Genomic DNA, 14,008 nt, shown 5'->3' on the forward strand with positions numbered 1-14,008 from the left:
GGGGGGGGGGGGGGGGGGGGGGGAAGGGGGGGGGAGAAAGAGAGGGAGGAGAAGAGGACAGCAGGAGAGAGAGGGAACAGCAGAGAGGGGAAGCAGGAGGGGGGGAGCAGAAGAGAGGGGTAGCAGGAGGGGGAAGGGGGAAGAAGGAGAGAGAGGGAGAAGGAGAGAGGGGGAGAAGGAGAGGAGAAAGGGGGTGAGACAGAGGGGAGCAGGAAAGAGAGGGGTAGGGAAGACAGAAAGAAGACAATGGTCTTGAGCTCTGCTCACATATACATGTAATTACACTGCAAAATATTCCATGAGCTCAAAAAAGAAAACACTCAGCAGTGTAATCAAATAATAAAAAACCCATTGCTTGCCTCCATAAGAGATAGCAAAAAAAGTAAACAATGCCTCTAAGATGATCCAATATCTTAAAGCATAAAGATATTCTCCAAATATTTAATTAATTGTCCAAAAAGCAAGGAATGAAAAGTGTTTTACAAAAAAGCAGAGTCAAAGAGGAGAAGTAATACAAAACCATATTAGGAAATGATTTTAAATAAATTAACTGCAAGGTGCCCTTCAAAAAGAAAAAGAAGAAAGAATCCTATTTTCATATCCTAAAACTTCTTTAAAAAAGAAAAAAAAAACAAAACAGGTTAAATGTTGAGAAATTCTCCTACATGGTAACAATATCAACAATCTTCCAAATTAGATGCAAATAAAGTATATGACATATATCCCCCTTATACACTGTTCAAAACAGGCAAAACTCATCCACAAAGTTCCAGAAGTGGCCACCATTGGAGGATGGGTGGGAAAGAAACCAAGGAGACACCAGGGGCTTAAAGGTTCAAGCTGTGTAGTGTTTTCAGTCTGTCAAGTCATTGAATTTAAGATCAGTGTATTTTTCTGTATATCTTATAATTCAATAGAAAGATTTTTTTTTAAAGTCTTACCCATAAGAGAAGGCATCATTATCTCTCCATTTTGAAATAACAGAAGCTGCCAATCCAGCCAAAATGGCAGTGCTATCAAAAAACATGTGGAAAGAGTCGGAAATCAAGCCTAAGCTGGAAAAGAACAAAGACATTGGCATATTTCAATAAAAATCAAGTAGCAGGCATCCTTCTCTAAAAAAAACTTAAGATTCAACCTCTGCTCATCAGGAGTTCACCTTCTGAAAAGACATGACAATAAATATGACAATATATAAAGATATCACAATTTTTAAAAATCTAAAAAGTAAGTCCTCCTGCACCCTTCACCCAGAAAAGCCCAGTTGCTGGGAGAAGGGCAGAAATAAGGGCCACTCGCAGCTGGGCAAGGGGAGGATGCTGCCCGCCCTAGGTCTCTGCAAAGGCCAGCTGCCACTGGGAGCTGCCACTGGGAGGGACGGAAAAACAGCCCTAGCTAATGGGAGGCCAAACCTGCTTGGGCCCGGGATCTCAGAATGATACAAAGTAAACATCTGCTATTGCTGGGGGCCCTGCTCCTCCATCCTGATACAGGTTTGTAGCTCAGGGACAGGAGGGGGACAGGAGAGTGCGGCACATCAGGAACGCCCACCCAACACTCAGGCACAGAGGTCTGCATGACTTGATTGTAGGGGATCCCAGCACCACCCTTGAATAAAGTGCAGGGAAGTGCTCTCACCAGTGGGAGCACAGACTGAAAGCCGGGAAGGGGCAAGGACCCTGAAGAGCCCTCTAGTACCAGTGCGCTACTCATCACAGGGAGGAGAATGGTGAAGTCTGTGACTTGTTGAAATTAACTAGCAACAAAACACAAAACCTAGCTCAAACTCAGTTTAAACAATTGACCAGAGAGGTTCAAAATCCTCACACTAATGGCCACACAGAAAAATAGGTATTCCCATTTCTGGACACATACACTATGAATGTCAGTCTCTATTATTCTTTTAAACACAATATCTAACACTCAGTAACAATACCAAAAAATAGAGACTCATTGTCAGGAGTTGTGGCAGTCAACAGAATCAGAACCAGAAATGGCCCAAATGTCGGAACAATCAGCAAGGACTTTAAAACAAACATAATTCATACACTAAAAGATGTAGTATAAAGGTGGAGAAAATTCATGAACACATGAGGACTGTCCACAGAGCTAGAAACTATGAAAGAACACAACTATGAAAGAAATGGCAAGTCCTCCAAAATTACAATATTGAAGATGAAGAACAATATTCACAGGCTTCTGAGCAGACTGGATACAGAATCAGGTCAGATGAAATTATACAACGTGAAACACGAGGAAAGGGGGTAGAGAAAGACAGACATACACACAGAAAGAACAGAGCCTCTAAAATCTGTCTGGGAGTATTAACCAGACTAAACTACATGTAGTTGGAGACCCAGGAGAAGAAAAAAAACGAATAGGGTAGAAAAAGTATTTTAAGGGATAATGGTTGAGAATTTTCCAAAATTCATAAAAGAAAACAAATCACATAGATCCAAGAAGTTTAATGAATGCCAAGCAGGGAAGAAACCCTGCACACTTCACAACCTGCTGGACACCAAAGAGAAAGAGAAAAATCTTGAAAAGCCAGAGAAAAAAAGAGAAAAATTAGATTTAAAAAAAAAAAAAGATAAGATTTATAGCATGTTTTTGATCAGAAACTATTTAAGCCAGAATGCAATAGAGCAAACATCTTTAAAGTACTAGAAGAAGGTCAGAAATGGTGGCTCATGCCTGTCATCCCAGCACTTTGGAAGGCAAAAGTGAGAAGACTGCTTGAGTCCATGGGTTCAAGACCAGCCTGAGCAACTTGCCAAGACTTCATCTCTACAATGAATCAAAAAAATTAGCGCGACATGGTGGTGCACGCCTGTGGTTCCAGCTACTTGGAAGGCTGAGGTGGAAGGATCACCTAAGCCCACAGGTCAAGGCTGCAGTGACCGTGAGTGTGCCACAGCACTCCAGCATGGGCAACAGATTGAGACTTCAATTTTTTTTAAAAAGTACCGGAGGAAAAAAAAACACTGCCAACTTAAAATTATGTATCCATGTAACAAACCTGCACATAAGCCTCCTGAATCTAAAATAAAATCAAATTTTAAAAGTAGAAGTTTCAGCTGGGCACAGTGGCTCAAATCTATAATCCCAGCACTTTGGGAGGCTGAGGTGAGAGGATTGCCTGAGCCCATGGGTTCAAGACTAGCCCAGGCAACTTGGCATGACCCCCTCTCTACAATAAATCAAAAAATTAGCTGAGCGTGGTGGTACACACCTGTATTCCAAGTTACTTGTAAGGCTGAGGTGGAAGGAATGCCTGAGCCCAGCAGGTAGATGCTGGGGTGGCCAAGAACATGCCACTGCACTCCAGCCTGGGTGACAGAGTGAGATTCCAACGCAAAAAAAAAAAAAAAGGTGAAGTTTCAAATATATTAGTAAACTCCATTAAGTAAAACTCCATTTCTTGATAAGTTGTTTATATACCTGTTTGCCTAATTATTCAAAATTTTGTCATACATTTTAATAAAACAATCATTACCAGGCCAAAAATGAATAACAATAATAATTCAGCAAACAAAATCAGATGGGGCAGTATTTAGGACTTTATAGTATTTACTTGGGAGAAAGACTCAAACTAAGGCTGTAGTGGTTAGGTTTTTTTTTTTTTTAATTAAAAAAAATTCTATATCTAGCAAAATATATTTCAAAAATGAAGGCAAAATAGACTTTTTTGCAGATAACAAAGCAGAGGGAATCCATTGCCAGCGGGCCTGAGTTAAATAAAATAGTAAAGAAGTCCCTCAAATAGTAATAACACCACAGGAAAATGTAGATCTGTAAAAAGAAATTAAGAGTATTGAAAATGACAAATATGTGGGTAAATACAAAAATTAATTTTTCTTACCTTTAATTTCTCATAAAAATAATTGAGATAGAAGAATAGGAAAAATCGACAAAACCAAAAGTTGGTGCTTTGAAAACATCAACAAAATTGGTAACTTTTAGCTAGACTGACCAGAAAAAAAGAGAAAAGAACCAAAAAGAACCAAATTACTAAAGGTCAGGAATGAAAGAGGTACATCACGACTGACTATGTTATGATGGTTTTATAACTTCGTTGAATATACTAAAAGGATAAACTGTATGGTATGTGAATTATATCTCAATATAGCTGATTTTGGTTTTGTTTTTTTTTTTAAAGATAACTGACTATCTATAGCAGAGGTCAGTAAGCTATGAACTCTAGGCCAAATCCAGGTCCATGAAGTTTTGCTAGAACACAGTTATGCTCATTAGTTCAAGAGTATTGTCTATAGCTGCTTCTGTACACCAGTAAAGGGGAAGAGTTGTGACAGAGACTTTATGGCCCTTAAAATCAAAAATATTTACCATCTGCTGTTTCCATAAAAAGTTTGCTAACCTCTGGTATAAAGTAGAAATAGGAACACTGTATTATGGGGTTTAAAACATGTAAATGTTAAATATATGACAATAATAGCACACACGGTCGAAAAAATAAAAGTGTGTTACTATAAAGTTCTTACAATACATTAAATGGCATATTTTTACTTGTGATAATTTAAAGATTCATATTATTCGCTAAGCCATCACTAAGGAAAGCCCCTGAAAGAGGGGCAAGAAATTCTGTCTCAACCAAAGCAGGTATTGTGCCATCACTAAGGAAAGAGCAGGAAACCTGCTCCCACCCAAGACCATACACATATACACAGTGGCATTCATCTATCAATGGGAGAAGGGGTAAAAATGTTGGAAAAAACCAAACCACTGCCGTTGAGGTTTCAGGATCTGCGTAAGACTGAGGCTGGGTCGAGTTAACAAATACTCCTCTGCCCTCACCACAAACCTAGCCCTGAAAAACAAGCAACAGCAGTCTATAGCTTGGGTACGGGCAAGAGCTTGAAGAGAGAGCTTCTGTGACACATGCAGGCACAAGGACCACTGAGAGACAAGGTCTGACTCATGACCTGATAGACAAGGCACGCCTGTTTCCAGTCATAAGCACGATGACCTCAGTGTCTACTACCACTCTTTACTGATAATGTCTAGCATTTGATCAAAAATTTCAAGACACACAAAAGAGTAAGAACACATTGTGGAGAATGCAGTTGACAGAATTAGACCAGGATATGGGCCCAGCTATCGGAACTATCACAATGGGGATCATTATATTAAAAGACCCATGAAAAAGGTAGACCAAACATATGAACCGATGGGGAATTTCAGTGGAGAAAAGGGAAATATAAGCAAAGATCAAATGAAAATGCCAAAAACAAAAAGTCAGGTATCAGCAATGAAGATTCTTCCAATTGTTTATCAGCAAACTGGACAAGCTGAGGAAATAAATCAGTGAACTTGAGAGGTCAATAAAAATATTCAGGAAGCAATCATATCATCAGTTCAGTTAAAAACAGTTAAAAGCAGTTAAAAACAAGCTTCTGAAGTCAGAATAACTAGGCTCAAATCCCAGCTCCACATTTACAAGTTCTGTGGCCATCAAGTTATTTAACTTTTGCGTACCTCAGTTTAGCCATCATTTCAATAGAGTAAGAGTATAGAGGTACAATTGTTATAAATGAGTTAATATATGTGAAACATTTATTACAGGGCTTGTCACATTAAAGCCATCACTATTCCTATTTTATTACTATTATTAGTAATAAATTATGTTAATTACTCACTATTATTAATACCTTAAAATATTTGGTGTTCCAAAGCATGATCCAGTGCTCTTAACATTTAGTTAGATGCTACAGCATTCGTCAACTGGAAGTGCTACAAACTAAAAGTCAAAAACATTCTTCCCACAAGTAGAAAAAGCAGTTTTAAAATTTCCTCATAAATTTTGCAATATAGAATTAGAAACTGAAGTCAAAACATTATTTATCTATAAGAACAAGCACAATAATTTATAAATCTCTGCCAAATCATTTCATAAGATTTTGGAAAATGTCTTACAACCTTTATCCTGAATCTTATTCATTTCATTCAAATATAGATAGATCCATTAGAAAGTTTAAGTGCAGATGGTGCCTCCTTCAATATCTAACTCAAAGCAGAATGAGTAAATAGTGAAAAAGTTGAGTGAAAAAACTGATACCTGAGTATAAGTTAAGAAGCATGTTACTCATGCAATTTTCCCAGATTTAATATTTTAAGATGTGTCCTTGAATAGTTAGATCACCAGAAAATTACAGATTTGCAACATGAAAGTTAGGTAACACTGAAACTAATGATTCAACTTTATTTTAAAGTATAAAAAACCCATTTGAAGAACTTCTCTGTACTCTGTTAAAAATTCACAATAATAATAAGAACACAATTTATAACTGTGTCTGCTATCTCTCAAGAAAGGATTAATATGGCAAAATACTGTTAAAATTGATTTCAGAACCATCTTTCTATTCTGATAAAACAATATACTTGCGTTCATTTTATGAATTTTATAACAATTTAAAAGTCAATTTTAGTAACTCCAATAACTACATTAGACTACATATTTAGTAGGTTTTTTCACCTTCCCTATGCATGGCTTTTAAATGTTCTTATTACTTAATATAGGTGTTTTATTATATATATAAGGGGGACCTCCCCCCAAAAAGCAATTTATCTATCAAAGTTGTATATTTATTCTTACATATTTAAACTTCAGTCCCCTTCGAAGTCCTCTCCATTTGATGCAATACACCTATCAAGACACTTTTTCCACTGCTCCAAAGAGTTTTTTGAACTTGTCCATTTTGACATCTTTTAGTGTTTCTGCCGTTTTTTGTTTCACCTCTTCCACATGGGCAAAACATTTCCCTTTAAGGACTTTTTTCATCCAGGGAAATTAAAAAAAAAAATCGCTCACAGCAAGATCAGGAAAATAAGGAGGGTAGGGCATCAAGATCACACCATTTTTGGTCAAAAACTGCCAAACACTCAGCATGGTGTGGGCAGGTACGTTTGTAAATCAACCTATCACAAAATGGGCAAACATTTTGAAAGAATCTCCAAAAAATAAATTTACTAAAGCCAAACGCAGCCTCTCACAATGCTAACAGGTACACTGATGCCAATGGGTTTCTAGAACACTCACCTAGCAGGGGAAGCCTATACTAGACGGGGTCCACCCTCCAAAAAATAATTCTGATTGTTTTTGGGTCCCCCTTCTTGTTATATTTTAAATGACTGTAAATCCGTTTAGAAGGCAGGGTATTCATTCAAAATAAACACAAACAAATAAACATTTACTGATTTATTGATCTACACATATTAGTAAGACACTATGCCACGGGTTGAATTGTGTACCGCTCTTCCCCGTTCAAAATTCACATATTGAAAACTTAACCCCTAGTACCTCACAATGTAACCTTATTTAGAAACAGGTTCACTGTAGATATAAGTAGTTAAGATGAGGTCATTAGGTGAACCTTAATTCAGTGACTTGTGCCCTTCTAAAAAAGGGAAATTTGAAGGAAGACACACAGGAGACCACCATGTAAAGATAAGGCAGAGAACAGACAAAGCTTCTACAAGTCAGAGAATGTTGAAGGTTGCCAGCAAACCACCTGATGCTAGGGAAAGGTCATGAAACAGATTGTTCCTGGAGCCTTCAGAAAGAATCAACCCTGACACCTTGATCTCAGATTTCTAGCCTCCACAACCCTGAGATAGATTTCTGTTAAGCCGTCCAGTCTGTGGTAGTTACAAGTCAGCTCTAGTAAACTAGTACATAAATATTTTTTTCCCAACAAACTTATTTTAGATGCATTCAACAGACACCAAACATTGCCTTAATAGGAAATAAAATGTAAATTCTCTTTATCTACTACAGCAGTTAAATTCCTTCTAAAGAGGTTTAGATACAATATGGCAATTTTAACAGTCATCAAAATGAAAATTTATCTAAATGTTAAGTAAATTTAATTTCCATTAAAATGTTACATTTAGTATTAAATAAAAAGTGACTCTACCTGAAAAACTCCTTCCTCTTCTGAGATGGAAGAACATTATGTCCTCTTAAAGCACTGCAATGAGATCTTTTCCCATAAACCTGATATCATGACTCAAAAGTCACTAAGCTGCAAATATGTAGACAAACTCATATGAAAAACAGTCCACTTTTAATTCTCTCCTCACCTGGGCCATGTAAAAACACTGATCATAAGGAGTGTCAGTTTTGTTGTTCATATTCAATCTTCACAAATGTTTCTGATTATGAATTATCATTAAACTGTATGCCATAAATCATCTTAAAAAATAAAGGCAGCATAGAGAAAATCTAAGGTTATATAATTGAAACACCAAACGTACCTTCAGTAAATCACAGTAAAAAACACTAGGTGCTAAAATCAGCGTACTTGTTTAGTGCTTAAAGAAGAGCACTGTTAGTTTCTCCAAAATGTACTTTTAAACTTTTTTAAGTGACTACTTTTTAAACACATTTTAATATGGAAAATGCCTTAGAGTATAGAGGAGAAACCTGAACATGGAAGCATAAATGTGAACAGAAAATATGGCAAGGAAATTGAAAAGAATTTTATTTAGGGTCTATTCAAGTCAAAAAACAAAGAAAGAGAGACAGAGAGAAAGAGAATCTATAAATTAAGAGAGACTTGAGACATATTTTAGCCAAGCACTATGTGTAGCTCTTGTTTGAATTCTAACCTATGAAACTAAATGTAACAAGAATTTATGAGACAAGGAGAGACACCTGAATACTTCCTAACTGGATATTAAGGAATTATTGGTTTTTATAGGTGGCAATGGTTTGGGATTATGTTAAAAAGGGGGAGGCCTTTACCTTTTAGAGAAGTGTATGAGTCGACAGCCAAACCACCCTGAACGTGCCTGATCTCGTCTGATCTCAGAGGCTAAGCAGGCTTGGTCCTGGTTAATACTTGGATGGGAGAAGCATAAGAAATCATATCTTGTATCTGCTTTAAAACAATCCGATGGTGGGACCCGGGCAACACAGTGAATAAAATACACCATGGGTTGAGAAATGTTAAAGCTGGGTGATGGGTACGTGAGTTCAGTAAACTCTGTATTTTTAGAGATATTGAAGATTTTTCATAACAAAAGATTTTTAAAAAAAGGTCTACTGGTAACTAAGTTAACAGTATGTTTATATTGTTTGTTAAACATCAATTCCAAATTGAAGATAAGAGAATCGTCGTAATTCACAAACTCCTTTTCAGCTGGTTCCCACTATGTGAATGTGAAAAAGAAAAGAGAGAATGTGAAAAGAAAGAGAAAAACATTAACTGTCAATTTATTATCAAGAAATTAGAAAATCCTTAAAACCTTGACATTAGTAAAGTCAATAAGCTAATGAACCACAGTGAAATAACTCACAACTCCACTATATTCCACTATATAATCCCTTACTTACAAAAAACCTCAGCAAAATGCAATACTTACCTAAGTTTTCAAGGTGAAAAATAAAACTACAAAGAAAGCAACGGCATCACCATAAGCTGGTAATGCGGCCCTCTGAGAGGGAAAAAGCTGATTTTAAAAGACTGACATATATGAAAATTTTAATTTAATAGCAAAATATGTGATTAATGGCAGCAAGGAATTGCTTTACAAATATCTATTGTGACTTAATACATGGAAGTAGAACCATATATCCGGTATTGCCATCAACATTTCTTGAACAAATATTTACTTTGCCAACACAAAGACAATTGCCTTTAGGGTTACCTGATTTTCTTCTACAACTAAAGGGAAAATGATTGCAACTGCTTTGGTAAAAAATACTACTGAAAATAAATTTGTTAATAGTGAAGTATTCTTCCACTGAAGATACTTTGTCACCATCAAAGCTATAAATCAACTATAATGAAGTTCTTTCTCTAAAATGAATACTCTGAAGAAAAACCAAAACAATTTAACATTTGTTGCAACTAGAGCAATTGAGTCTATGAATCTTTATTCAAGAAGAGTGTTTAATTCATGTTTTAAGCCCCTATGGGGAAAAAAATTATTGGTATTTCATGTTCTCAACAACTTGAAACTTATTTTTACAGAATGAAATTGAACACAAGCATGATCATGATACAGAAATTGGGTTTCGGTGAGAAATTTAATCAGGGAACTCAAAAGCTAACTAAACCTATAGGAAGAAGGGTAATCTTGTCACATAAAAAAAATTACTAATAAGTCAGCAAAAGGAACTAAAAATTGTGATGTCTAAGTAAAACACAGAAAGTCAGATTATAAAAAGACTAACATAATTTCTAAATCTGCCCAATCTTAATGGAAAGAGGTGTGTACTGCACAATTACTGATAAAAATGCATATTGGGAAATACCTGTTTATAGATATGGAAGTTAGCATATACATCCATCAAAGATGATTACCTGCTAAATAATCCAAGTGTAACCAACACAGGGCTAGATTTCAAATCTAGCTGGAAGATATAACACAGTGAAAGAGAGTACACTGACAGCGGTAAGAAGAACAAGTCACCCACTGCTGATGTTTTCCTTGTGCCCTGCTGAATCTTTTGATCTCTATAGATCAAAAGAGTTACTAGACATCCAACTTTCCATAAAACAGGTGCTTTAGGCACTTCAAGCATGAATCCCTTGAACAAGATATTTCACAGGGTGATTTATGTAATGGAAGGCAATAGTGAAATATAATGTATTGCAATATAAAGTACATGCAACAAAACAGCACATATAAGCTATGATACAGTCTCGATACAATTGGCATATGCACCAAAACTATGACTTAGTTTAGGAAGAGAAACATATAAAATATATTATAAATATTGTATGTTTATGATAAAGTTCAAATACAAGATTATAGTGCTTTTAACATCTACTATACATCAAAGGGTATTAATACTATGGGATTAAAAAATTCAATTATGATGGGTGTCCTTCAGATGAAATTATGTATGATTCTCAGAGGATTCAAAATGGCTATTACATGTACAGGGATTTCACTGTGTCAATAAGCCATTTATACTCCAGTTCTGACTGAACCAATATCCTACATAATCTGCCAGTTACTGAGTATTTTTGATAAAATTGAAATGATTGAATTGAAAGAAGCCTACTTTTTACATAAAAGGATACATATCACAATACCTGGAGATATTATCTAACGTCTATTTGATCTCAATAAAGATCAGAGACAGCAATTCTCTCTGAAAATGGACAAAGGACAGCGACTAAATCTATTTAATAATTAAAAAATAAAGCATAGACAGCACAGGTTCTTAATCTAGGGTCCAAGGTCATTTCAGGGAATACAAGAATGCCCTGAAGCTTGATGTAAGATTCTGAGAGTTGGTTTTCACCAGATTTTTGAACAGGTAGTGAGATCTAAAGATAAAATCAGTACACCCACAAGTGTGATGGTCTGTTAGCTGACCAACTTCATAGGACTTTAGGTTCAACAGCAATTACCTGAAAAATAGTAACTTCATTCCGTGGACTTCCACTCGATTTCCCTCTTCCTAAAGCAGTTCAAGACAGGACTCAAAGGAGACACCAAACACCATCAACTAGAGACATGTAAGCTTTCAAAAAACTGCAGTCTAGACCAGAGGAAAATCTCGAGACAGTGGCAGCATCAAATTCGAGAGAGAAGAGAGTGACAGCCATTTCCCCGGACATCCCTTTCTATCACCAATCTCTTCCCTGTTCCAAGGCCTAATATAACCAACTGAACAGACATCTCAGAAGCCCACTCCCAGAACGGCAAGGGTGAAATTCAAATGCTACTCCCCCCAGAGAAGCAGCAAACAGGTTTCCCCCAATTCCAACAAAGTGGGCCAAGCCAAGGTGTGCGGTCTGAGAGGCAAGACTCTCCACCCGGCAAACCGAAGAGGGGGCTGTCAGTCTTATCTGCCGGAGGTGGGGACAAGGGAGGGTGGCGACAAGAAGGCCTGCACATGACAAGCCCCACATCTTCAGAAAGGCAGCCCAACCGGACTGGGGTGGTCACCAGAAGGCGACTCCGCACAGAGGCGAGTGGCACAGGTAAGCCCGGAGCTTCCGCGAGCAGCGACGTGGCACCGGGGCTCCGTCCCCCCACCCCTGCTTCCACCACAACCCCTCTCCCCTCGGTTACCAGTTGCTCCAGATGCCGTAGAGGAGCTCCACAAAAGCGAAAGAGAGGTTTAGGCACAGGAAGAAAAACAGGTTCCGGGACGTCTTGTCTGTCAGGATGGACCTGAGCACGGCACGAGAGGGAAGGGCAGGAGTCAGTGGGTCGGAAACCCCGGGGGTCCCCCTCCAAGACCCGCCCGGCCCGCATGCTCCTTGCTCGTGGAGTGGTCTCCCCGGCCGCCCCGAGGTCTGGGCCCTCCCCGCCGACGCCGGACACCCCTCTAGACCCCGGCCACCCTGAGGTCTGGGCCACCCCTCCCCGCGAACACACCGCCCTCACCTAAACCAGCCCGAGATCTTGCTGAGCAGATTGAACTTGGGCGGTTTGTATTCATCGTCCTTGATGGACAGGGGCAACATCTTCTCCGCCCTGCGAAGGGCCGGGTCTGCGCTCCTCTAGAAGCGGCTCCGTCGGGCGACGGCAGAGACAGGAGGGACGCCTCGGCCGGGAACCCCCAGCCCTTTTCCCGGGCCGCGCGCCGTGGCGAAACACAGACAGGCACGGACTCACACCCGGGAACTCGCGGACTTCCGGCCCGGGCCGCGCAACGCGTCCTGGGACGGGAAAGGAGGGGGTGGGACCTGAGCGGGGCGGGACCTACGGCGGGGCGGGGCCTACGGCTGAGCGGGGCGAGCTGGGAGCTACTCAGAAAGCGAGGAAGGGGGAGGGGCCTACTGCAGGGCGTGGCTTACAGCGGGGCGGGGCAGGGCTTACGGCGTAGCGGAGCGAGGTGGGAGCCAGCTATTCGAAGACGGAAGGAGAGGGCGGGGCCTGAACTGGGCGGGGCCTATGGTGGGGCGGGGCCAACGGCGGGGAGGGGCTTACGGAGGAGCGGAGTGGCGTGGGAGCTGTTCGGAAGGCGGAAGGAGGAGGCAGGGCTCGCAGCGGGGCGGGGCTTACGGCGGAGCGAAGCCAAGTGGGAGCCGTTCAGAAGGCGGAAGGAGGGGGCGGGGCCTGAGTGGGGCGGGGCATACGGTGGGGCGGGGCTTGCGGCGCAGCGAAGTGGGAGCGGTTCGGAAGGCGAAAGGTGGGGGCGGGACTGGCGGTGGGGCGAGCCGAGGTGGGAGCTGTTGGGCAGGCGGAAGGTGGCCCGCTGACTCCCAGGCGGGCTGCGGGACTGACCCGGGGCGGGGTTTTGCCACCTGGACCCAGGAGGAAAATCCGGAGCTGGCGACCTGCAGACGTGGCTGGCGGAAAGTTGAGACTTTGCTCACGCCCAGCCGACCGCCCTCTGCCACCGTTCCCGGATGCACGGGCGCCAGCGCCTGCCCTCTCGCCATGGCCCCGCATTGGCATGGAATCCAGGGGCGGTAGGTGGCTGCGCTGGACAGTCCGGTCGCCCGCGCGTTCTCCTGCAGCCTGTGCGCAGGACGCGCGAGGTAGGGCACCGCTGGGTGAACAAACCCGTAATCCAGTTCACCTCGACCCAGGAGCGCCGGATACTCCCGTCCAGTCACGCGGGAGGCGATCAATGTCTTTTTGTTATTCTCACTTTAAGAGACGGGGGTCTTGATCTGTCGCCAGACTGGAGGGCAGGGGCGCGATCCCAGCTCACCGCAGTCTTGACCTCCCGGGCCCCAGGGATCCTCCCGCCTCAGCCTCCCGAGTAGCTGGGCAGCCCAGGCGCGCGACGCCACCACCGGCATCAATCCATATCTTTGAACACAGACTGGGCAAGGTGTTCTGTAAAAGGAGACCTTCGCGGTAGGTCCTACACTGCCGTGGTTGATGTGAGCCTTGATCGCTGCGTTGTCCCCTACAGTCTCGATCGGCTGAAACCAGAATTCGTGCAGGTCCGTTTCGCTTCCAGGTCACCCCGGGGGCAGCAGCCGCGGCAGTGACTCCCGGCAGAGCCTCCCTGGCAGTTTCGGGGAACGTGGGCAGAAGCCCCCTCCTAGGGGGCCGCCAGGCCTGC

General features: G+C 41.3%; 2 protein-coding genes across 2 annotated transcripts in view; one reads left to right on the forward strand and one right to left on the reverse strand.

The window, feature by feature from the left end:
* SLC30A7 (solute carrier family 30 member 7) overlaps nucleotides 1–12,639 on the reverse strand; it is a 65,970-nt gene extending 53,331 nt beyond the window's left edge. Inside the window, exons 1-3 of the mRNA XM_008051088.2 lie at nucleotides 12,373–12,639; nucleotides 12,055–12,156; nucleotides 942–1,055 (exon numbers count right to left, since the gene is read on the reverse strand). Coding sequence (XP_008049279.1) covers nucleotides 942–1,055; nucleotides 12,055–12,156; nucleotides 12,373–12,452 — 296 coding nt within the window. The 5' untranslated portion in view covers nucleotides 12,453–12,639. The remainder of the gene's footprint in view (nucleotides 1–941; nucleotides 1,056–12,054; nucleotides 12,157–12,372) is intronic.
* Nucleotides 12,640–13,801: 1,162 nt separating this feature from the next.
* The window catches only part of EXTL2 (exostosin like glycosyltransferase 2), a 23,467-nt gene continuing 23,260 nt past the window's right edge, over nucleotides 13,802–14,008 (forward strand). The window contains exon 1 of the mRNA XM_008051048.1: nucleotides 13,802–13,886. The gene's annotated coding sequence lies outside the window, so the exon portion shown is untranslated. The remainder of the gene's footprint in view (nucleotides 13,887–14,008) is intronic.

Source organism: Carlito syrichta, unplaced genomic scaffold (assembly GCF_000164805.1).
Source record: "Carlito syrichta isolate Samal-C Ts95f unplaced genomic scaffold, Tarsius_syrichta-2.0.1 Scaffold63521, whole genome shotgun sequence".
Lineage (NCBI taxonomy): Eukaryota > Metazoa > Chordata > Mammalia > Primates > Tarsiidae > Carlito > Carlito syrichta.